Source organism: Lytechinus pictus, chromosome 16, assembly GCF_037042905.1.
Source record: "Lytechinus pictus isolate F3 Inbred chromosome 16, Lp3.0, whole genome shotgun sequence".
Taxonomy (NCBI): Eukaryota; Metazoa; Echinodermata; class Echinoidea; order Temnopleuroida; family Toxopneustidae; genus Lytechinus; species Lytechinus pictus.
The window spans coordinates 24329099-24355854 of NC_087260.1; the positions used below are offsets into that span (position 1 = coordinate 24329099).

At 36.3% G+C, this 26756-nt stretch overlaps 2 protein-coding genes across 3 annotated transcripts; one reads left to right on the forward strand and one right to left on the reverse strand.

Annotated features, from left to right (window-relative positions):
• The first annotated feature begins 1545 nt into the window (after nucleotides 1–1545).
• On the forward strand, nucleotides 1546–11079 carry LOC129278490 (GPI mannosyltransferase 4-like). The gene is made up of 3 exons (XM_054914637.2): nucleotides 1546–1604; nucleotides 6994–7126; nucleotides 7873–11079. The coding sequence occupies exons 2-3, from the start codon at nucleotides 7006–7008 to the stop codon at nucleotides 9603–9605; spliced, it is 1854 nt and encodes a 617-aa protein (XP_054770612.2). The 5' UTR covers nucleotides 1546–1604; nucleotides 6994–7005; the 3' UTR covers nucleotides 9606–11079.
• A 2927-nt stretch (nucleotides 11080–14006) lies between these two features.
• On the reverse strand, nucleotides 14007–24744 carry LOC129279618 (mitochondrial chaperone BCS1-like). 2 transcript variants are annotated; one of them, XM_064111213.1, is made up of 8 exons: nucleotides 24684–24744; nucleotides 23102–23456; nucleotides 22047–22186; nucleotides 21141–21335; nucleotides 20547–20610; nucleotides 19843–20012; nucleotides 19205–19316; nucleotides 14007–17514 (listed from the first exon to the last, which is right to left on the reverse strand). In XM_064111213.1, the coding sequence occupies exons 2-8, from the start codon at nucleotides 23419–23421 to the stop codon at nucleotides 17259–17261; spliced, it is 1257 nt and encodes a 418-aa protein (XP_063967283.1). In that variant the 5' UTR covers nucleotides 23422–23456; nucleotides 24684–24744; the 3' UTR covers nucleotides 14007–17258. The 2 variants fall into 2 exon arrangements, with proteins under 2 accessions (XP_063967283.1, XP_063967284.1); XM_064111214.1 differs by lacking the exon at nucleotides 24684–24744 and adding an exon at nucleotides 24223–24242.
• Nucleotides 24745–26756: the final 2012 nt, after the last annotated feature.

Here is a 26756-nt window from a genome sequence, read left to right on the forward strand (position 1 = left end):
ATATTCTACAATACCCCCCCCCCCAAAAAAAAAAAAAAAAAAAAATAGTGCATGACGATCATTGACTCTCATTTAAATATCACCTATGTTGTGCGTAGGCCCTGTTTGTGAATATAAGTAAAAATCTTTCTTGTTTTATACTTTATTTTGATAAAATTCTCAGCATTGTGCTTGTTTGATTTTTCTTTAGTTGATTCAAATCAACTTTTTGCTGGAATGGACTTGACCTTTAAACGGGAAGATGTCCCTGGCAATAAGTTTGTCTTAATCAAAGCAGAAAATTTTGAGAAAAATATTGGTGCAGGTTTGTGAAAAAGCCATCAGAGAATAAGATAGTTATATAAAGTTTTTAAGTTTTTAATTTGTGATGTTATAATGTGAGAGTAACTCCCCTATAGGTCTATATCATGTGATATAAATCCCAGCAATTTCATTTTTCAATGGAACATGCTTATAGAAGGGGTTATGAAATGTGAAAGTAGCTGATATCCACCATACAAACAAAACCATATTCATTTCTTAGGACACAATACTCATTAGAATTGAAGCTGCCTGTCGGAGATGTTACAAATAAAAATAGTATGCATAAAATCATTGTTTTCATGAAAACTTCACCAATATTTTTCTCAAAACCAACTTATTTTCAGGATGAACTTCATTTATAAATAATGTCAATCAGGACTCGGTCCTAATATCAGAACGAGTAGATAGGTGTTTGGCCAATTGGGGGGGGGGGGGGGCACATGCCCACTCTAAAAATAATAAATTCTGAAACAAAGAAAATGGAAGAAAAGGGTGATATAGGTATTTCGGAAAATGCTGTCAAAATCTTTCATAAAATATTATATAGGTCTATTCACTTAGTGATATAAGTTTATTCAAACCAATCAGGTGATATAATACAAATATTCAGTACAAAGGTTGGCATAGAGAATATAACATAAAAGGTTTGGGATCCCATAGAAGCAGAGCTTGTGAAAGGGGCCCCTTAATGAAATTAATATAAGAACATAAAAAAACAAAGTAAGATATATAAAACATTATAGCAGAAATATTGATCATAAAGCAAACATACAAACAAAACTAGAATAATACAAATATATTTACAATGATAAACTAGAAAGTAAACAAAAGACATTTTGCAAGCCGCGCTCTCAAATAAGAATTTTCGACATGCTTTTTTTAATATTGGCAGTGTTGGGCTGGATCTTATGCTCTGTGGTAATCTATTCAATTTGTTTTATACAAGCTATCAAAAATGAATTCAAAACAGTTTTTGTTTACTTTAAAAAATTCAAAATTTCAAAGCAGTTTTTGTCACTTTAAGAAATTCAAAATTTTCTCTTGATGGAGGATGGATGTTCTCACTTGTGATTTTTTAATCCAAATTTTTCCCAATGTACAATGCTATTCCCCCTGTAAATCTTTAGCTTGTTACGCCTCTGAATATACAAGTACAAAATGCCCCCTTTCCGGGCTTTTTTAATTTACCAATTTATATGAACCTTGATGACGCATTATGTATTTATTTTCACTCCTCCGACTGTACTTGACTGCTTGGCGATACCATAGTGTCCACTCGTTGCACAGGTAGCTGGAAATTTGTAAGTAAACTTGCCAATTGTAGCTTTTTGTAGGTATTAAGTTTTCAATTTCTTTACGTTCTCGGGGGTGGATCGTGCATTCAAACCCAAGACAGTAAATTTTACAATCACGCCAGTGTACTATTAGGCCTAGGGTATTAAATTGACAAAAAATTGTTGAGGTTCTTGCGAACGGTCATTGACTACAGTCCCATCTGTTGACTTCCTTCGTCAGTTCATGTTTTAAAAATTTTATCTGTGCGTGTGTGTGATTGTGTCTGTGACTGAGCTGACTTAGCAGTTGTTGCATTGGAAATGTGAGTTTAGGGGGCTCTAAAAGGTCTTATCCTGAAATAAGTCACCTCTCTTTTCGTGTGTGTCAGTGGGTGTGCGCTCGTTGTGTGCAAAGTCAATGAATGGGAGAGGAAAGAAGTCACCGCCGCTGACGAAACGGCAGTGTGAATGGACATGATGGAGTGTAACCCAGGGGCCTGGGGCCTGTTGCATGAAAGGGTCTTTCGTAGAACCATTCTACGTAAGAACGAGATATCGCTCAACTGTTTCACAAAGCCAATTTGGGCGATACGAAGAATGGTCCTTGGAAAGACACCTCCAGACATGTCCTACGTAGGCATGATCTTCTTTGCACACCGCCCGCCACCGTCGGTATTGAGAGAAAATGCATTTACGGCAAGCCACACTGACATATCACCTCTAAACATTTTTTTGGTTGCACTCTGATGCATTTGATCTGGGATGGCGCCAAGTTATTTTTATATGGGGGCTAGTTGTCATCAATTTCAGGTCGTCTTTTTGCACGGCAGGACGACCAAAAACGGATGTCATTTTAACTTCTCCGGGGTACATTTATTATTCCCGGGGGTAATGTATAGGGCCAAATATTTTTTTTAATATGTTTTCTTCTATTCTCCCTCCGTCTTATCCCCACCCCTTTTCTATAAAAAAAATAAACATGAAATACTTAAAATGGGCGGCACTATATCTCTTTAGCCGACCCCTCATGCTTTCTCATTAAAGATAAACAACAAATTTCTTTAAAAGAAATTAAGTAAGGTAAAAAACGTGTTAAAAAACATTCAGCAAAAAAAAAACAAGACAAACAAAACTAAGATGTTAAACATGCTAAATCATTTATTTATTTTTATTTTATTTTCATTATAATTATTTTTTTTGCTGAGATTTATTTTAATCAATGAAAATTAATTGTTGGATTTGAAACAGTGAAAAAAAACAAAAAACCTGCAGCTAATATTGAATTTAAGATACAGATTAAGCCTATAGCTTACGAATACATCACAATCATTACAAATGAAGATAAGTTCATTAAAGAAAAGATTATGGAAAGTCCATCGAAGAGGCGCACTTTAAATCTTAGGGTAGGCCCCTTTCGGCCCTTATGTCATAGCATATAATCTCTATACTCCTTAACTTTGAAATGTTGAACATATATATTTTTTATGTTATTTCTTAAACCTTATATTCTTATATAAACTTCCATAAATTAAGTGATCATCTTTAAATATGACCAGCGTTTATGATCGTTGTCATATTTAGCATTATTTCTGTAAAAGTATTTTTTCCATTGCGGATTGATTCACACCTTTTTCTATGTTTTAATTATTATTGCAAAGTACTACTTTATCCACTTGGACATGTTTGCAGCCATTTTCATATTTTCATTTTCTTCTGTTACTCATCATGCAACTGAGGTATGTTTATACTCTAAACACTCACATTTGTATTTCTTGCGTTATATCTGATAAATAAAATAAATAAATTAGATTTTTCACACGCAGCCTCTCATATTTTCCTTTTTAGTCTCATACAATCAGATACTGTTGATTTTGTTTACTCCATTCAAACCCTATATTTACCTCAACAAATAACATATTAACGCATAATTTGCAAAATTATCATTATATACATTACAAGTATTCTATAAAAATACAGAATATTGAACTAATAAATGTCGAAATTACTTAGTCAAATAAATTTTTATGTCGGACAAGGGTCTCTTTCGTTGAAATATCAATAAAAGGTGTCTCTAAAAAGACACCGTGTTCTAAATTAGGGAAATAATGAAAATTTCGATTTTATTTAGTTATGTTTGTGAATCTTTAAAGTTTTTTCTCTTTTAACCTCATAAAGTAAGCTCCATACATCAATTCTACTATCAGTAATAAATAAAACATTATTTGATCTCCTTTTATTGAAATATCGGATTTTATGTAAAGTCGTCATTCAGAAATAAAAGGTTCAGGTGACGATGAAGACTAAATATTTTTCCGATACTATCGATATCAAACGATGTCGCGGACTTGGAAGACAAAATTGCCTTCGTGAAACGGAAAGCGCTGATTTGTCGCCAATCTTCCTATCTCGGAAGAATGGTCCTAGGACGTTCCTACGTATCGCTCATCTCGTCATGCAACAGGCCCCTGTTGCATGACGAGATGAGCGATACGTAGGAACGTCCTAGGACCATTCTTCCGAGATAGGAAGATTGGCGACAAATCAGCACTTTCTGTTTCACGAAGGCAATTTTGTCTTCCAAGTCCGCGACATCGTTTGATATCGATAGTATCGGAAAAATATTTAGTCTTCATCGTCACCTGAACCTTTTATTTCTGAATGACGACTTTACATAAAATCCGATATTTCAATAAAAGGAGATCAAATAATGTTTTATTTATTACTGATAGTAGAATTGATGTATGGAGCTTACTTTATGAGGTTAAAAGAGAAAAAACTTTAAAGATTCACAAACATAACTAAATAAAATCGAAATTTTCATTATTTCCCTAATTTAGAACACGGTGTCTTTTTAGAGACACCTTTTATTGATATTTCAACGAAAGAGACCCTTGTCCGACATAAAAATTTATTTGACTAAGTAATTTCGACATTTATTAGTTCAATATTCTGTATTTTTATAGAATACTTGTAATGTATATAATGATAATTTTGCAAATTATGCGTTAATATGTTATTTGTTGAGGTAAATATAGGGTTTGAATGGAGTAAACAAAATCAACAGTATCTGATTGTATGAGACTAAAAAGGAAAATATGAGAGGCTGCATGTGAAAAATCTAATTTATTTATTTTATTTGTCAGATATAACGCAAGAAATACAAATGTGAGTGTTTAGAGTATAAACATACCTCAGTTGCATGATGAGTAACAGAAGAAAATGAAAATATGAAAATTGCTGCAAACATGTCCAAGTGGATAAAGTAGTACTTTGCAATAATAATTAAAACATAGAAAAAGGTGTTAATCAATCCGCAATGGAAAAAATACTTTTACAGAAATAATGCTAAATATGACAACGATCATAAACGCTGGTCATATTTAAAGATGATCACAAAATTTATGGAAGTTTATATAAGAATATAAGGTTTAAGAAATAACATAAAAATATATATATGTTCAACATTTCAAAGTTAAGGAGTATAGAGACTATGTGCTATGACATAAGGGCCGAAAGGGGCCTACCCTAAGATTTAAAATGCGCCTCTTCGTATGGACTTTCCATAATCTTTTCTTTAATAAACTTATCTTCATTTGTAATGATTGTGATGGATTCGTAACCTTTATGCTTAATCTGTATCTTAAATTCAATATTAGCTGCAGGTTTATTGTTTTGTTTCACTGTTTCAAATCCAACAATTAATTTTCATTGATTAAAATAAATCTCAGCAAAAAAAAATAATTATAATGAAAATAAAATAAAAATAAATAAATCATTTAGCATGTTTAACATCTTAGTTTTGTTTGTCTTGTTTTTGTTTTGCTGAATGTTATTGAACACGTTTTTTACCTTACATAATTTCTTTTAAAGAAATTTGTTGTTTATCTATAATGAGAAAGCATGAGGGGTCGGCTAAAGAGATATAGTGCCACCCATTCCAAGTATTTCAAGTTTATTTTTTTAATAGAAAAGGGGTGGGGATAAGACGGAGGGAGAATAGAAGAAAACATATTTAAAAAAATATTTGGCCCTATACATTACCCCCGGGAATAATACATGTACCCCGGAGAAGTTAAAATGACATCCGTTTTTGGTCGTCCTGCCGTGCAAAAAAGACGACCTGAAATTGATGACAACTAGCCCCCATATAAAAATAACTTGGCGCTATCCCAGATAAAATGCATCAGAGTGCAACCAAAAAAATGTTTAGAGGTGATATGTCAGTGTGGCTTGCCGTAAATGCATTTTCTGTCAATGCCGACGGTGGCGGGCGGTGTGCAAAGAAGATCATGCCTACGTAGGACATGTCTGGAGGTGTCTTTCCAAGGACCATTCTTCGTATCGCCCAAATCGGCTTTGTGAAACAGTTGAGCGATATCTCGTTCTTACGTAGAATGGTTCTACGAAAGACCCTTTCATGCAACAGGCCCCAGGGAGCTCCGGAGTGGAGTGGTGACTTAACCAGGAATCTAGGACAATGCCCTCTAAAATTGAGTTAAGATACAAAAAATTACTTTGATGTCCTACAAAAAAAGTATTTGATATTGTTTCGGCCTTATCGTCATCCAAGTCACTGAGCTGGGGAGAAACTTGAGACACACCTCAAATTATCAGCAATATATATCATTCAATGAATCCACGAAAGATTTTCAAAAGAAATCTATTGTTCGCGATGTGAACGGTGTGAAGCTTCTCACTGAACAGGGACTTCCTTCCACCACACGTTTTCCTAATGACACAATAACAACTGACTCGGACACCCTTTCAAACAACAAAAAATAGTATTTCTTTTCTCTTCTGTGGCTGTATATTATTCCAAGTTGATGAAACAATGATAAAAAACACTAAATAAAACAAAATTAATCACACTGCAAACACTATTTAACTGTCTAATCACTCCTCGTGATCCAAGTCCCCTTCCCGCGTTTAGACTACCAATTTCCCATAGGAAGGGACTTGGATAACTGGCAGTTGAAAAATTGGCAGTCTCAACACAGGAAAGGGACTCGGATCACGAGGAGTAATTAGACAGTTAAATAGTGTTTTTAATGTTATTTTCATTGATTTTAATGATTCTTATCAAAAATATTCATTTATCATCTCTAGGAAACTGTCTAAAAGTGGTAGAGTGGAATTGAAGAGGAGGGAAATGAGGAGTAGATGAATATCAACGGGTTAATTAACCTTATTACAGTATACAGGGGTTAGTAACTAAGGACAAGATTTATTGTAGAGCACTGACTGCGATTTACTCATTAATCTTCAGAGAGAGAGAGAGGTGTTGCTGTGCTTTATTGTAATTTTATAATTTTTGCCACTCATTCAATGCACAAGGTAATTAGTATGAATAAACTCAGTAGCATTTTTATTAAGTGTTTCCCACTTTCTGTACCAATCCCTCTTCTCTCTGTTACAGTTACATTTCAAGATGGGTAATGTCTACAAGCTTTGGTTTGGTCTTGTTGTACTTCGCTTCATTTGGTGTATCTGGCCTCAAAAGAGCTATGTGGATCCTGCTGAATTCTTTGAGGGAACAGACAAACTTGCTGGTAAATATATGATATTTAACTACGTCAGGAGTTGTTGGGGACACTCAACTATGCTGGTGATTAGGTTCCAAAATAAACAGGTCTAAAAGTTTAATATACAAAAGGCATGATGATGTGTTTAGGCCTTAACATGTCAAAAGAAGGAAGAAAAAAAAATCATATGGAGGGTTTGTTTCTTGAGTTTTTTTCATCTACATTTTAGATTTTTAGTATCTTTTCTCCAACATTCGTTTTATGTGATCTGAATTCTTCAAATGTAAAGGTGTTTTTTTTTTTTTTTTTTGGGGGGGAGGGGGTACTTGTTGAGGGGATATATATGTACTAAGGAAGCATTTTGAAATATGATAATATTTGATAAATGGAAACTGCTTGTTTATAAATGGAGGACCAAAATTGGAAATAGTTGCATTTTATTTGAGCTAATGTTAGATTTTGGTAAATTAATTCAATTTAACATTGGGCTTATTAATGTGCTAACCTTAGTAACTCTTTCTCATGGTATGCTGATTTATAAAGTGTAAGTAATGCATGAAGTCTGCGTAATCCATGGATTCAGAAAAAGGATCCAAATGTCAAAACCATGTTTGTGAATTCCATTGTTGATCTCACACCAAGATAGAATTAATCTAGTGACTTGAATTCTGTAATTTCTGAAACCTTCAGTTGGCATCAAATCAATAAATGTCTTGAAGAAACAATGATTAAAATAAAGTAATTGATTTCAATTTTGTTGTTCACTATTTCAGCTCATATATTTGGGTTTCCAAGCACATCAGCTCCTGGATATGATACTCCAAAACCGCAGACAACCATTTTCTTTCCCTACATCACTGCTGGCTTTGGCTTCCACGTCCTCCGGAAATTGGGTGAAATAGGACTTGTCACTGTTAATGAGCGAACTCTTCTCATTGCCCCACGCCTGACGATCACCGCAGTTTCCTTGCTCTGCGATTCCTGCGTTTACAACATAGCCACGATCTTAGGACAAGATGCAGGAGCCTGTATGGTCATCTTCGCCAGTTCCTTTGTGACTTTAGTCTTCATGACCCGTAACATGACCCATGTCATCAGTGCCTGCACCTTTGCTCTATTGCTTCTCTTGGTAGTGGACTCTCGTAAGAGTCAGCTGGTTCCAAAGACGTCATCCAAAGATGAGAAAGGGAAGAAGAAGAAGATGGTAAAGAGTGATCCTAACCATGGTTTTTGGTTGGGCGTTTTCGTCTTGGAGGGCGTCTTCAACCATCCATCCTTCTTCATCTATTACCTGATTCCTATGGCCTTCTGGCTTACTGGATCTGCTTCCCAGTTAAGCTCCGGAGCTCTCAGAACAGTCTTACACAACCTTGCATCCTTGCTACCTGGTATCATCACAATGGGTACCTTCCTTCTTATCCTCGATTCCACTTTCTATGGAACCCTTGATGCGGAGATCTTCCTCGACCCTCATAAGCTCCTTGAGAATCTTAACTCCGGGTTGCTACAGAACTTGACAGTCGCGCCCCTGAACTTCCTGCAGTACAACTTCCTGGATGCTCCTCTTGAAATCAGACCTAAACTTGCCCATCTCCTGTTCAATCTCCCACTGCTCTTCTTCCCTCTTGTCATCTGTTTCATTTCAGAGATCTTCCTGGTGTACAGCGGAACAGATACCAAGGGTAGGAAGACATTTTCTACATCCACAAGCCGTGCATTCTTTGCACTAGTCTTCACCACCCCACTTCTGGTCTTCTCTCTCTTGCCAGACCAAGATCCTAAACTCCTGCTACCCCTGATCATCCCTCTGGTGCTCCTCTATGCAGAGTATGTGGTCTACCCTACGACAGGTATGCCTAATGCTCCATGGATCGTCTGGAATGTTTTATTTGGATTGATATTTGGAGTTGTGTTGCAGGGTGGGATGGTTCCAGCCCTCAAAGACATTAAAACGACAGTCACGGCACCTGTCGTTGATAAACCCATATTGTACCACTATGTTTTCTATCATACCCCTACCCCACCTGAATACCTGCTAGCATTACCACCCCAAGGTGTAAGATCACATCACCCATCCCACCAGTTCCTAATCCATGACCTCGGTACAATGGACCGCTATGATATGCATCAGATGATCGGCTCTCTCTTGAGGGATGACAAGTCAGCAGGAGAGTCGCCATCATTCAAAAAGGAGATCTACGTTGTAGCACCCGCATCTATAGACGCCCTCTTCTGTCGAATCAATGTCAAGTTCACATACAAACTTGTGAAGAGTTTCTCTCCCCACCTTGACCTTAATGAACCTCCGTACCTATTTCCAAACTATGTATGCAACGCGGAGAAGGATCGTAGTTATTTTCGCATGGGCATTCGGGATCGTATTCCGGCGCTGTTCTCGTTGAATATGTATAAGGTAGAGATCGTTCGTCATTTTGGAACTGAGGATGTAGTGAAGTATAAAGATAAGCAGAAACAAAAATCCAAAGGAAAGAATCCTAACCAGTAGCTTAAAAGGATTTGTTGTGGTATAGCCCTTCTCTCATTCATCCCTTACTGCATGCTCATCCACCTATGCATGTGACTTTCTGTTTTCATGTGTTTTTTTTTCTAAGGGACCATTTGTCTTTCATGTTTTAAGTGAAGTTTACAATTTTTGATGCATGAGAAATCTCAGGGGTAGCACCTTTTTCATAGTTTTTCTGGGCTCCGTAACACAAAGATTAGCGATGAATTGCAAATATGAAAGAACCGCACTGATTGGTCCCTGGTCAGTATTTTAAACCTAATGCGCGTGTAACATTGATATTGATTGATAAGTTCATTTAGCGATTGATCGCTAATCTTTGTGTTACGGAGCCCAGGAGGGTCTAAAGGGCATCAATTTCATTGCCAACCCCATTTTGGAGGATATCTGGAGCTAAAAAAAATATATCATTGTCATCAGAGCTAATTTGGAGGGGCTATAAAATAATTGTTTTGGGGATTGTATGTCTGGTTTATGTGAGACAGGGTTCCCAGCCCATCAGGGAAATCAGGGAAAATTATTTTACTCTTTTCAAGTCAGGGAAAAATCAGGGATTTTGATTTTAAAAAATACTTCAAATCAGGGGAAAATGCCTCAAATGAAGGAAAAAATCAGGGAATTTTTTCGGCCCCAAAGCTGAAAGCACGGTAATCATTCAGACTCTGCTATATTTTGTTGCATATCAAAACATCATCCATTGAATGACTGGTTATGGTGGTTTTATGGGGTTTTTTTACACGTAATTCACTGCAACAACTTAAAAAACATTCAAAACTGGGACAGGGTTTTAATAATTATCAGGGAATTTTTAAACTTCATCAGGGAAAAATCACAGAAATATCAGAGAATTACGCTGGGAACCCTGGATGCAAGATGCTATCGTTAGGCATGGTGTACGGTTAGCTCTTCAGTCCAACCTTGGAGCAGGTTGTGCAGAATATCTGGCTTGGGAATGAGGAATCATGGGTAATATAAGTACTATATTTATATTGTGATTGGATTATTATGACCTATTTGAAATGAAATATTGAAAACCTTGACAAAGTGTGTACTACTAATATGAACTTTCATATACCCAGGTATTCCTCCAGAAAGATGCAATTTTTGTTGTCTTTATAAAACATGTTGATTTCATTCAAAATAATGTCTCGACACTATTTAGCTGCAAAGAACGCTGATATGAGAATAAAATCGGCAAATCAATATTTTTATGCAGTAGTATGGTCACATTGCATCATCTAAACAATAGTTGAAAACAGAAATAAATTTGCAAATATTAGTCATTGTTGGGCCAACAAGAATTTCTTGTGGATTTAATTTATGAATATTTTCAACCAAGTTAAATCCTGCTCAATCTCGGCTTCAGAGGGAAGACTAGTAATTGGGTGCATTGATAACAGCTCCTTAAATTTTCCCTTGTCTGTACATTCATATGCATGTAAAGGAGCTCTGATAGAAAAAAGGAGAAAAGGAAAATGAAAATAAGATATGATTTTTAGTATGAAACTCACATGAAGTCATGTGGCCTTCAGTTCATGATGTTATAAGTAAGGTATATCATACATTCAAGAAATTTGCAGAAATTAAAAGAATAAAGTAATTAAATTTGGCAGGGTCATTTCTGTTTACAGTGGGTACAAATTATTATGTCCTATTTAACAGCAGGGACGTAGTCAAGGCCGATACTTCTGGGTCACGAGGCTGGTAGAGAAAACATTCTCCTATAGAATTTGTACATGGGACTCTGATCAGGCCGGCAAAATGTGGCCTTGAGGCCGGCCTCGACTATATCCCTGCCTATTATTAGAGTTATAGATGTTTTCGTTATTATCATTAGTATCATGTGTATGGTACGGCATACAGGTATATGTTGCTTTGTATTTTAAAAATTGTAAAATAAGGGGTGTTTGGTATATTTTGCACTGCTACAAGTTTTTGTCTAAGATATCCCTCAAGATGAGATTATATTACATAGGTTATGTAGATTCGAATCAGTGATAGGTCAATACGCCATCACTTGACCATAGCTGCGAAGATTGCATTTGTAATATAGTGGGTTTTGACGTCACCTCAGTAGATATAACTGCGTTGTATTGTCAATTGCGGCGTTATATTCACTAAGGTGACGTCACTCGCTGCTTACAAGTTGTGTAATCAGGTAGTTTGATGTACGCGCTAGTGTTAACGCGTTGATTGCATGAATAATGCGCTTGATGTATTTTCAAAATATTTTCTATTATGACGTAGATGGATCAGAGCTGTAGCAAGAATTTCGGGTTGGAGCAAGATGATGAATGTAATTTCTGATGGCGAATCCACATAGACTATATAATATAACAGATATTGCCTGGTCTATCGTTTAAATAAATAACATTTCAACTCCCTCCGAAGCTACATTTTTCCCCTCAGGAGAATATTTTCCCTTGGGAAAAATAAAACCCCGTCGGGGAGAGGAAATGTATTCAAACTCTAGGTAGGCAATATCTGTATAATAATGCATCTCTAAGAGACTGTTGCAAAAGACTAACAATCATTTGTGAGTAAATTTTAGGTTCCCAAATTGGTCACAAGTCTTGCTATTAATTGCAAAATTTGAATGATCTGGGGTTTTTTTGCAACACAAAGTGTAAAGAAGATAAAACTTATTCATCAATTGTACATTAGCAATCACATGAAATACTTGCAAGTACGTTTCTTCCATCAATGCTCAGACTCGGAGCTTCCCATTTATGGAAAGGTATGGATTTAATATCAAATATTTAAATGTATTATGTAGTTTAATGTAATTTTATACTGCCCTACTGAAATACTATGGAATGATCATTAAGTTTGAACAGTACTCGCATGGACAGGGTTCCCACAGTCATGGAAAATCCTGGAAAAATTTGTGGTTATGGAAAGTCAGGGAATTTTGAAAATTTGTGAAAAGTCATGGAATTGCATTTACCTCTTGGTTATGGCAGCTTTCCAGTTTGTCATGTCTCGCAACTCTCATACTCTGATATTATAATTGGTGTTCATGATTTCCATTTTCCCCAGTTTTGTGACATCCCAAATTTTACATATACATGTATGCAACTCCTGGGACGTCACAGGAAATCATGAAAAGCAGCAATTTAGTCATGGAATTCTGTTTTTAAATTTCTGTGGGAACCCTGATTGAGTGTGTGTGTATGACATTGACACTACATGCTGTTGATTATATATCTATTGAAAAGAATTGGTGCCAAATTATTGCTAAGCATAGTCACAATCATTTTTAAGAAATTGTAAGAAAAAAAAATGTTGGATGTCTATTCTATGTAAGTCATTTGTTTTCAATGTTAACTCTCATGAAATGAAGAGTTCATGTAGGTAGTATAATTTGTATTGATTGCATGTGATTGGAGTGACTGTGGACTGCTTGTTTTGTGGGCCATGTTTAAAAAAAAAATTAATAAAAAATTAAAGCTACTGCTGTAAGCTCTTACAAGACTGCAGTTTGCTTGGAATAGAGAAAATTATAAAATTCAAGCATTTGTTATCAATAACAAGTTTCACTAGATGGGCTCCTTTGCTAATCTCACTGTCGACTGTAACACAAAAATTCTCTGATATAGCTCACCCATTTACTTGTGACTTTGGAACCTCTGGTAGCTTTAAAGTAAAATAGTAATTAGTATACTGCGAGAGGGATAAAACAAGTAAAAGGCAAACTCATGACACAAGTGACATCCAGGAAACTTTTGGTTATTGTCTATTGTGAGAATTAAAGGAAATCAAAACCCAAGAAGAGAAGCAATCTTATTAGAAAGAGTAAAATGAGAGGAACAATTTAAAACAAGTTTCATCAAAATCGGTTATGAAATAAGTTATGGACGTTTAAAAAGTCTTGTGCTTTCAATGGGGATCCTTAAATTGGCAAACGTGCTTCAAAATGACTGATTTTGTGGACAACTCTCCATTTGTTTTGTACACAATTTTTCAGATTTTCCCCTTTATTTTACATTTTTCACATCTCCTCACCTTGACATATGTGGTGTGAATTATATTTTCCCATGACATATGTTGTACTCAGAAGGAGCAAGATGTAATTTGAAAGATAACCGATTTTGGTAAAACAAGTTTTAGATTGATCCTCGCATTTTACCCTTTCCAATAAGATTGCTTCTCTTCTTGGGTTTTGGTTTCCTTTAACTTGTCTAACTCCAAGTGTTGCATATGAGTCCAGATTTCATTTTTAAATAGAATCATCATTAATACTGATAATTACTGCTTACAGGCCATTCTGTTGTGTACTGTGTAACTGAATCATGATAATGGGTGAATAAAAGGGAAAAGTTGACTTTTTGTAATAAAACACAATACTGACACAAATTTTTTGCTGTTTGTATTTTATTCTTTCATTGACATGTATTCCATTAATAAAGGATAAAGTAATGAAAGACATTTTGACGGTTCAATTGTTATATGGTGAGATGACCAGGGGAATTGGGCCCCGTCTTACAAAGATCCATCGCAACTATGGAAAGCCAGCAGCATCAATATCTAAAATGCACGTTTGTTCAAAATATTTTTTTGATATGTTGTATGCTCATGCACTCATCATTTTCTTGAAAATTGAGTGTGCTTCTTTGTTTACTAAGGACATTGAGCAAATTTCCAGTAGAATAAATTACGACATCGATGGATTTCCATTCAGTTGAGCTTGATCGGATCAATCTTAGATCTTTGTAAGATTGGGCCTTGTTGCACAAAGAGTTACAATGAAACACAACTCCAGAAATCAAACACATCTTGATTTTCAACCAATCAGAAGCACCTTTTTTGTCTTGCACCTATTTCTACAAGAAACACTGAACAGTTATTCAATTCAGTGCTTGGATTAAAAGCAAAATTTCTATTTTCATTTTTGATAACTCATGGAAGTTAAAAATAATGTAGTGAATTTAGTACCGGCTTTTGGCACCATTTTACAAAGATTCATGAAATAGATCAAAGCTATGAAAAGCCAGCAGTGCAATAATTCTTTGTCAATATCAAAATGTGTGCATGTCTCCTTTCGCTAACAAGTGTCATGCCAATAGATCAAAATAATTTGCCATATATAGAGTGACATAATTTTAAATGAAAGGGCATATATGCATTTTACTTATGTTTATACTGGCTTTCCATAGTTCCATTGATTGGATCAATCACAACTCCTTTGTCATTATCCTAAGGCCCTATGACACCAGATACAATCAGGAATGATATGAAACCCCTTCATTTATATTATTTTTTTTTATTTAAAAGGGCATCAATGTATCCTCTCATACCTCACAGATCATAAATGCATTTTAATTGCACCAAATAGTAACATGCTATGCAGTACATTGGTATAGATTTTAATTTTTCTATATATCTTATGAACCATGCTGCCCAAAATGTCCTATCTCAAAGGTAATGTATTTTTCCATCTCATAAATGAAAACCATATCTTATGGGGGAGGTTTGTATATATTTAAGAAAGAAAGCAAATGACTTCATGTAGTGTCTTGTCATTAACTATGGAATTAGAGACATATAAATGCAAGATGGTTGTGTGCAGATAAGTAAACAAAGAATAAAAGGTACATGATTCAGGCCCTTGGCAGTAAAGAATTATTGCAATACATGACTGACAGAGCCTAGTTGTCTCTGAGCTTGATGTAATCAATAACAATAAAATACACTTAAAATTGTGATTATCACCCTGTCACCCTAGCTACCATTCCATTTCACAAGCTGGATGTGTTTAAAAAAGAGTTAAGTGTGACTGACTGCCCTTGCATCCGGTAAAAAAAAATCGTAATATGCATGATGATTCCAGTGAAAAATAAGGCTAATGACGAATTTTAAGCATGTGTGAAACCAAACGAGAATCACGAACGCTAATCACAATTACAAATTCTACTCCGGAGGTGAATTCCAGTTAAGTTTCACTCGCATTACGGTACGAATGTTACGTGTGAAAGGCTTGACCTCCAAAATATCTTTTGGGGGGGGGGGTGGAGCTTATGTGTCCTTTCAAGCACTTCCGTAGATAATATATTTCATCCACTCATCGTATCGATGCAGTACTTTGATTGACAAGTCACCAAGGACATATACCGCTTTCGCTCTGGAATTTGAATTCAAATCACAGTTTTCGAGTGAGCGTGTGAAAGGTCCGATGATTCTAAAGACGAATTGCAATCATCAATACAATGATGATTCAAGATTCACATGTGAAAAGGCCCTTAGAGTCATGCTTAAACGCCAACGCGCACATGTTATTTAATGCATAATCCTGATTATCGATACGCGGAAGTACGGTCACGTGTGCATAATCTGACCAATAATCCATTAAATGGGATGCGTTATATACCGTACACAACTGAAAGGTAAATTCGGCATAAGTCACACTAAAATCTTTGTGAAACACGCCCCGGTAGAGGTGTGGTTTGAGTCATTCAAGTATCCTGTAAAAAATTCATAATCCTAACATGATTGCACTTAAGTCCATGGCTGCAGTCTCCACAAATCATCATATTCCACTCTCAACATTTACTCAACTTGTCAAAACAATGTGCCATGTCTTTTAGGAATCTCCCTATAAGGGTCTATGCATCTTTTCATTGCAGCTTTCCTGTAGTCCCCATTGTTTTGTCAATGGTGACTGCAGTGATTTGTAATGAAGAGATGCTTGCTGGACTCCTGCAGGAAAGATGCGGCTTAAGACTTTTGACAAGGTACCTTTAGAAGCTCTATTATCAGAGTGTTTCATTACTGACTATCACAATTGATACTGTAAAAACGAGATGTTACATCGCCACACTTTGCTTTGCCATTCGTCACTAATCAGGTGAAAGTTGAGAATGAGTTCAACCAAAGACGAGGGGGGAGGCACAAAAATTTAAGTGTGACGAGAGTCAATGCGCACATGTTACCAAACACGTAATATCATTGATGTATATAATAATAATAATAATAATAATAAACAGTTCTTGTATAGCGCATATCACGATTATGAATAATGTCTCTATGCGCTTCCAAAGGACTTGGATATTATTACCCCAGCTGTAGCTTGGCAGCCGTAATTACTAAGATTACAGCGCACACGCATTTCAAGGAATAAATTCCTGCCAGGTACCCATTCACCTCACCTGGGTTGAGTGCAGCACAATGTGGATAAATTTCTTGCCGAAGGAAATTACGCCATGGCTGGGATTCGAACCCACAACCCTCTGTTTCAAAGTCCGTATGTATATGTGCAATGAGTCAAATAAAGGCAAGGAATTTGGGAATATATGACAATAGTCAATGAAATCTATATTTGTTTCATGAAATGCTCCCCAAAGTATGGAAATTTAGAAAGTCCCCAGATCAGGCAGGTAGCTGTTTAACCCATTACTGGAACCAAGAGGTTCCTGTATGAAGCATATGGGAATGCCAAAATTCAGTTGTCGAAGGGTTAAATCACATTCCCTGAGCACTCTCATACTGTCCAATAACAGGTATTCTTATAAGCATCATGTCCCACTTGAAGCCTCACGCTGAGCAGTCTCGAGAAGAACCAGCAAGATTGACATCGCTCTCAACAAGTTGTTTCAGCTAATATTATTCTTAAAAAGTTGAAGACCTCATAAGCCTTCATCACCTTTGCCAGAAAGCTTCAATATTATCTATGACTGCAAGTCCATCGTTCTTGTAAACCATGAAGAATCCCTGTACCGCTGCAACACTGATAGGCTTCTTGAAAGACAGTGCGGTGTTGGCAAACCTTTCAGCTGCCTCCGGACCGAGTTCTGGGTAGAACCGATGGTACATCTGGACTAGCTGGTGTTTGCTGGCGTGGCCTATTAGCTGCTTGTAGTCCACACGACCTGGACGAATCAGTGCTGGGTCCAATCTGAGGGTAGAGAATGGTAGAGGAGGTTGCCAGAATATAAATGAACAATGTCAACAGTCAAAATCATTATTATTTTATGGTAAACCATCAGGTTGATATATCTGTTGGGATAATACAGAACAGGTGACCATATCATATTGCATACTTGGGCAATTCCATAAAATAATCAATCTTTCTTGTACTGTATGTCTTACTTTGCATCAAGGACTGCCCAATGCATTATGAATTGAAAGCAACTAGCCTTATTTTGTACCTTTGTATAATTCAAGTCGGGTTCATCCCACTCCCCAATCACAAAAATACAGCCATTACTTCATCTGGAAATCCCGAGTGTGGTTTTATAAAGCAGTTCGTAAGTTACACACAATATTACGTAACACAAGTGACCCTTTCTTTTTGTTGAAATCCAATGTTTTTTAGATTAAAATGCTTGTTCTCAACAAGCTTTCAAATGAAAATGTTTGTCAATACCAATATTTGATTAGAATTATAGACAAGTGGAGCGCCTCTGGCAGTCTCGCCTGCATTATGCTGACTTTGAAAACTACTGTAAAGTAATTATTCACAACAAGATTCATATAATGATATAATACTATGTTCATTGACCATAAATGACATTTGGTAATTCAAGAAATACTCCCAACATGGTCAAAGTTCATTGACCTTAAATAACCTTTGACCTTGGTCATGTGACCTGAAACTCGCACAGGATGTTCAGTGATACCTAATTACTCTTATGTCTAAGCTTTATGAACCAGATCCATTAACTTTCAAAATTATAATGGTAATTCCACAAATGACCTTTGACCTTGGTCATGTGACCTGAAACTCAGGCAGGATATTCAGTAATACTTCATTACCCTTATGGTAAGTTTGATGAACTAGGTCCATATACTTTCTAAGTTATGATGATATTTAAAAACTTAACCTTAGGTTAAGATTTTGATACTGATTCCCCCAACATGGTCTAAGTTCATTGACCTTAAATGACCTTTACCTTGGTCATGTGACCTGAAACTAAGGCAGGATGTTCAGTAATATTTGATTAACCTTATGTCCACGTTTCATGAACTAGGTCCATATACATTCTAAGTTATGCTGTCATTCCTAAAATTTAACCTTTCGGTTAAGATTTAATGTTGACGCCGCCATCGGAAAAGCGGCGCCTATAGTCTCGCTCTGCTATGCAGGCAAGACAAAAACTCACTCCCATAATGTTGTAACAGGGTAAGGCTTAAATTAATCCGGTCCATCAAACGTCTTGGCCGTGAATGTCCTATGGATTGGCCTTGAAAATATGTTGTGCCCTTCTTAAATTTTTACCATTTGTACTTTAATATAGAAGTGTGCCCTATGAAAAAGTGGCCTTGCCCTTAACATAATGGAAATTAAAGGCCATACAGGGAATATTTGGGATGTCTTATTTACAATAAGAAAGTGTCACTAGTAGATCTAAATTTGTGCATACCTTACAAACAGCTAATAATGTTTATGATGCAGCCCTCGGGTGCCGGAAGCCATTAAAGTGCATTGGTGTGTTCCACAAAACTTGTTATTAACAAATTTGCAATGACAGTTTAAAGCCACTAAAATCATTCAATGTGACTGGCTGGTAGTTAACTATTAACGAAATTGTGCATTTGTTATTGTGAACAAGTCTTTATGAAAGAGGGCCCGTATCTTCCCTTACCTATCTATGTAGTTTGTTGTCATGAATAATATCCTAGCTTCCGTTGATGCGACTCCATCTAACGTATTGAGAAGACCGCTCAGTGTAACACGTCCCATACCCTGGTAACGAGCTGATAATGATGCAGGATTGAAATGAGAATAAACACATGGTATCATGAAATGATAAAGGGGTATTGCAGGCCAAATATATACTTTGTCTATTATTAATTTACTGCGCTTTTCCCATTGGATCAAAATGGCTTTATTAAACAGAATTATATACTTTGACTACTATAAACTACGAAAGAGATGGGTTTTTAACACCTTTCTGAAAACTACTAGTAATGGAAACTGTCTAATTGTAAATAAAGTAAAATCAAACATGCAAAAAATGAGAATTTCATCAAAATCAGATATAATAATAATTTTGAAGTTAACTAATTGCAAAAGTTTTGATTATTTGAGTGAAACAGTTCTCTTCTTTGCACATCAACAAGAATATGTAATAATGTCATGCTTTTCCTTTTTCTCATTTTACTGGACAAATTCTCCCCCCCCCCCATTTTGCTTGTGTTCAAATCATCAATGCATGGCCCTATGAATTCATAAAATTATAGATCTCAGTGAAAAACTGTTTTAAGTAGAATAAATTCTTACGATCATCCGCCTCTTCCCGACTGATGAAGGCAGCATCGATATCTTCTAAGAGAATAATACTCTGTTGAGGAGCGACGTTCATCAGATGATTGAGACGATCATCGGAAAGGCTGCGTTCACTTAGATTCATCATACATATACTGTACTGGAGCTCTCCCGCTAATGCCATTCTAAAGAAATGATAAAAATTTGACAGATATAATGTCAATGTCATAATATATACTGTATTGACTCTCTCTGGCTGACGCTAATCTGAAAACGTAATTCAAATTGGAAATAAGACGACATAAATTTCATCATAAATTTACTCTATTGAAGCTCTCCCACTAATGCAATTCTAAATGAATTAAAATTTGAGTTATAATACCAATTTCGTCATACAAATACAGTACTGAAGTTCCCCTGTAAAGTTCATTTCATATCACCACTTTAGAACTTTTACAGGTGACAATCAAATTCCCATTCATTCATGTACATCTTGTTGAGATGCTGTTAATAAGTTCATAACAAGTATATAGCCGAAATGTACCCATATTGTTTGCCCCACCCCATTCCTGGAAAAAATCCTGCTCGAAGCAGCCAATTTGATGAGGTACTATTAATCTAAATATGAAAATCTTGAAATGGTAGTTTTCTTGAACCAAGAGTCCCGGAGGATGCTGACTTATTGCTGAAATTCAGTGAGCAAAACTAAAATCACTTACATGAAGCTACTCTTTCCACAGCCTGGTGGTCCGTACAGTAGATACCCTCTTCTGTATGGTATACCTAGGAGATAAAACAGAAATCTAGAATGATTAAATCATGAAAGTGCATCTGTGTTAAGAGAAGATTGGTCCTGTTTATATGATTCCTCATCAAGGAAAGACAATCAATAGTCTGTGTCATGAATCATTTATTGGAGAAACCAAACCTTCTCTCAGGACTAGATTTCTTGATAATCTTCACCCAAGCCCCACTTCTGAGAATTTTCGAGCACACTCATATCAAGTCCCCTAGGCATGAAATGTAAAAAAATGTAATGTGTTGGACAGGCAGTCAAGATGCTGCAAAAAGGGTGTAAAAAAATGATGCTATTTTATTTACATTTGGGCAATAAAAAATTCTCTATGTGATTCATCCGAAAATGGGGGTGTGGTTAATTCAAGAGTGCGGTTTATAGTCCGATACCTGACCATTTATCTTTACATTAGCAAGCTTAATGCTCCCCAGGGAGTGGAGGAAGTAAATACATTGTGTGCCAGAATCCGATCTCCCCATAACATACCCTGTTAGAGTCTAATGAATGACATCATTACCTCTATCGAAGTACCATTTTGGATTGTTGATAAACTCCTTGACGTCCTTGACAATGCTATCTGTGATGCCTCTGTCTAAGATGACTGAATCAATCGGTCTTCTTTTTCTTGGGTATCCAAACTGTCTCCATTCAGCTCCCATTGCTGTGTACATGATAGTCTTACCCTCCTGCTTCTGAAGGGCCGCCTCACGAGCTGAAAAACAATATGAAGTTATTTATTTATTAGAATATATTTTATCAGGATTAGAAGTATCAGTTACATAAAGGCTGGTTTTTATCCTAGACACATTTCATAAAGAGTAAATTTGCCATTATTTAAACTACCATGGAATCTTGGATTGAGATCGCTTGGTTGCTAAACCCTGTTATCATGGGAGTTGACAAAATGACAAGTTTCCATAGTTGCAACTCTTAATGAATTGGACACAATAAAATTTAAAAAAATCTCATGAAATATCATAAGATATTACCACAAAATTATCAGAAAAATAATATCAGTCATTAAAAAATCAACATAAGAATCAACAGGCAATGAAAGCAGGAAATCAATAGTGACAAATATAAAGATACAGTTACTCTTCACAATAGATTGGCCCCCTTGAAAACCAGGATTCAGTTATATAAAACTCATTATCAATGACATCTGTGAAATAGCATAGGCACTAAAGGAGACTCTTGAGTCACATTACAACAAGTTGGAGATCAGCCGATCGAATGCTGTGCTATTTTATAGCTTTAAATGCATTCATAATTTTGTTATGCATAACATTTACAAGCTTTTTTCACTTAATGTACACTGTATAATTTGTTTCTCCATTTGAAGCTGAAAATGAATGTACATAAAATATCTATCCATGATGTTGCCTTCAATTCAATTCATGATTTAATAGAAAGCTGTTTTTACCTTGATTGAGAATCTCGTAGAAGAGTTCCTTGTTCCTGCCAACCGCTGTCAGTGTGACTGTCTCCCAGGGTGTACCAGTATGGAGATCAACCATCTGCTTCTCTCGGTTCCTCTCAACAAAGATCCAGGTGTTTTTATATCTATGGCAAAAAAAAAGGTGCAACAATTATGTTTGGTAAGGGGCATTATTTTGTAACATTCCCCAACAATCCATAAAAACTTGATTAATCCTTCAAAATGCATGTATGGTTAAATACAGGCAAGGACCAACAGACAACCATGTTTACAATCTGACCATGCCTTGAACCCCCCCCCCCCCTCAAAATAAAAAGAAAATAGCTCTGTAACCATCCATTTGATTGTTATTGAAAAAGTTCACAAAATATGCATGAGCTATTAGATAACTTTGTTAATGTATTTTTTTTCTTGGTGAAAAAAATACATTAACAAAGTTATCAAAACAAAAGTCTGGGGAGTTGAATTGGTATCTAGTCTTTTCAGGGTCAAACATGAAGAGACCAAATTACTGGTACACTTACATTGACTTAACATAAAAAATATCTCAAAAAAAGTATTTGTTTTTCATTACAGAGATAAAATATAATTACACACACATATAAAGGAGAACATAAACTTTTTAATCACTTCCTTCATATTCTTCTTTGATGGGTAAAATTGAGGAAAGTATGAATCCATTAATAACAAGGTCATGTTTCAAATGTACTATGCCTTATGACAAATTTACTATCAGCCAATCAAATTGAATGACTTCAGTACTTCTACTTCTACGAAGATACTCAGCAGGATCCATAAGTCAGGATGTAGTGCTAAGGAAATATCTTGGGTGCTTATCTGCAGTGCATACTTGTTGGTGCGTTTAAAACATTGTGCCGTTTGTGCAAGTAAAAATCTAGTTCCATGGTTTAGATGTTGGTTGGAAGCGCCCCCCTGAAGGCCTCCAATGAAGGGGCATCAAGGATGGTTTGGGGTTTCATGCAAATTTTTTATTACAACAAGTTTTATGAAACAAGCCCCAGATCCTAAAAAGTACACACCTGAAATAATGGTTTCCTGGACTGGGAACAAAATCAAATTGAGTATCGATCTTTCCACTTTCACTCTGCGTAAACGTTGTCTCTACACTAAGGTGCTGTGTATGGCGTGCATTCGTTGTTATCCACTGTAACAACCAATGGTAGCTCTTGTCTTTACTTGGTACTTCAAGGGTCATCAACAGATGGCGCCGTGCTGCAATGCTTCCATATTGAAGGCCCTTCTTAGAGAGCGTCAGGAGAGCTCCAACACCTACAAGTCCAAAACCGGCCCCAAAGTAGGGGTTTTCTTTCAGCATTGCTATAAAGTCAGTCAGACCCATGATTGTGCTTTCATATAAAATAGCTCTGGATCATTCTGTACATCAAAAGAAGAAAAAAAAATAATAAAGAAATGTATGACCCAAAACCTAGTTAGAGTTAGTGCATTTCTTACTTTGTCATATTTCGTACTTGCCATGTGATTATGTAGCGACTAATACTGAAGTTAGTCACAGAGTAAAAGACACCATCATTTGTAGTCCCCCCCCCCCCCTTTCCTGGGCAGCATGCACAGGGTATTTTGAAAGGGGGGGGGGTGAGATGAATGAACTTAAACTTTAAAAAGCCAGGGGCCTGTATCATGACGAGATGAGCGATACGTAGGAACGTTACGCGACGCACGCGTCCGTAACGTTGGGGAAGTACAATAGGAAACAAGATGGCGTTGTAAACATCGGGCAAGTCTCTTTCGTCTTTTCACAATATTTTTCTCATTTTTTTAATGAATTCTTGTTTAAAAATAAAACCGAGAGCGTAGAAATGTCGGAAATGAAGTTTTATCCCATGTACATGATTTAGGGCTAGGCCTAGATCTTTTACAAGGAAAGTAGAAATCTTTGGGGCGAAAGTTTCAGGTTTTTCAGCAGTACGTGGAGATGATGCATGGCCATGGGAAGGAATACCTGGCTTCGTTGAGAGTAAGCATACGTTAGTAAATTATTTTACTCTCTAGAAGCCTCCTGGCTACCCCCCCCCCCCCCCCGAGTAGTGTAGCACTCAGTAATGAAGACTGAAGTGGAGCCTGTACCAACATCAATTGAGGTACGTGGCGCGGAGCGTAAGCACAATTGACTGATTTTTACTCTCTACTCTAGCCTAGGACTGAGTAGGAGCCTCCTGCCCTGACTAGTTTCAAAGCTCTGCCACTTCATAGCGGAGGCTCCTGACTGATCCTGCCTTGTTTTTGTCGAGAAGCTCGGTTTCGAGCGTGGCTTCAGTTCAGCTGCGCTGCGCTAGCGCAAGGCCATGGATGATGGCTGAGGCCGAGCCGCGCCGGGTACCGGTACGAACCGCACCAGCCAAGTTCATGCCAATTGCCATGCCATGCCGCTACGCGGGGCCGCCCCCGCGGCCGGGGCGAAGACCGCTGCGCGCTGCGAGCCCCGAGAATTTTAGTTTGTGCACAAATGTGCAAAATTATATGTTTCTGTCAAATATTTGAGAATATTGATTGATGATTACATGCGCTATCTAGATATTGAGGCGTTCACATTATATTATTATACTTAACATCGATATGAAAACAAAAAAAAGGAAACTTTACCGAATTTTTCAATCTTCAATTCATGCTGCAGAATACAGTACCGTATCGCTCAAACTTCCAAATCCAATCGAAAAAAGGAACACCCTGAGACTTCATTATTTTCTGATTGATTGATTGATCGATTTTATTTGGCAAGTCACCATAACCATGGACCTATTACGAAATAGGTCCATGCCATAACATATATACAGTAGCATTAAAACAACAGGCTTGCACAGGATGACCCACGAAAGCTTATTTCCAGTGGGGTCCTCAATATACAGAATTAAGATAATAAAATGTTTAAATTATACTATTTACATATTAAAAATGAAGAACAAAAAATCAGAATTTACTATTACCAATAAATAAGATATATAGACAATAAAAAAGATATATACACGAATATAACGAAGAAGAAGAAGAAAAGAAGGAGAAGGAAGAGGATGAACAGAAGAAGAGAGGGGACGAGGAGTAGAAGGAGACGGAAGAAACTGATAACGAAGGGAAATAAATAAGGAGAAGAACAACAGCAAAAACGTGACGACAATAACAACAAGAAGAGGAGAATAGGAAGAGATAAAAGAAATAGAAAGAACAGAAGAAAGGACATATCGAAGCTTCAATCAAACTATGTAAAATACATAATAATACCTAGTAGAGAAGAGAAAAGAACTAGGTCAGTATTCAGGCTAAATCAACCGTACAACATATCATTTGCATCTTCTTTTTGACTCTCAAGTGAAAGATATTCTTTCAATTTCCTCTTAAAATGCAAAAAGTTTCCTATTTCCTTTATATCATTGGGAAGGGAATTCCAATGTTTTAAAACATTGTAATAAAATGAGTTACCAATACTACCTATCATTTCTGGAAAGCAAAAATTGAAATGGCTGTTTCTTGTATTATAGTTATGTATTTCGGTAACTAGATTAAAGTTTGATCCAATGTAATGATCCGATCTATTGTGATAGATTTTATGCACGTGGTGCAAAATAAGCTGTTTTGATCTTTTGTTGACTTCAAGAAAACCTGCTCCAGAGAGTTCGGTGTAGCCAACATGGGTTCTGGGACCAGAACAGCTAATGAATCTAACCATTTTATTCTGTATAATTTTCAACTTCTTTTTATCGAGTTCGCTTATGCCACTAAACCAAGCAGGGGTGGCATAGTCAAATAAACTCTGAATAAGAGCAAAACAGAGAATACGCCTTGCTTTTTGATCCATACAACTTTGATACCTGTACAAAAATTTCAAACGGGCATTCGCCTTTTTTACGATTGATTCTACTAAAGATGAAAATGAAAGGGAGCTAGTCAACTCAATGCCTAAATACTTTACAGATTCTTTCCTATGAATTATCTTATTATTGTATGATACTTCAAATTCAAATGAAGTTTTATGATTACTTTTAGAACAAAACAGAACGCTTTCGGTTTTGCCTAAGTGTAATTCGATAATCTATTGTCAGTCATCCAATCGACACATGTAGACAGCTGTTCGCTAAGTTTTTCCTCAACAAATTTTGGGTTGGCATTTGAACAAAGTAGTACGCTATCATCTGCATACAATAATAATTTACAGTCAGCTTTTAAACAAATAGACATGTCATTGATATAAGTTGAAAATAGGATTGGGCCTAAAATACTTCCCTGTGGAACTCCACGCGTTATAGGCATAATTTCGGAACAAATATCGCGAATAGCCACTACTTGATGTCGATTCGACAAGTAGGATTTGAACCATGCTACAGTAGCCTGGTTAAAACCCATTATTTGTATTTTTTTCAATAAGATGCCGTGATTAACTGTATCAAATGCTTTTTGGAGATCTAGGAGTACCATCCCAACAAATTGTCCCTTAGACATATTTGTTCTCAGATAATCAGTCAAGTGAATAAGGCATGTCTCAGTCGAATAGTCATGTCGAAAACCTGACTGATATTCGTAAATCATATCATTTTCTTTAAAATATTTTTCGATCTGAACACATACCGCCTTTTCTAGAATTTTGGATACTATGCTTAAAACACTGATAGGTCTATAGTTTTCAACTGCAGTTTTATCTTTCTTCTTATGAATAGGAGTTACTTT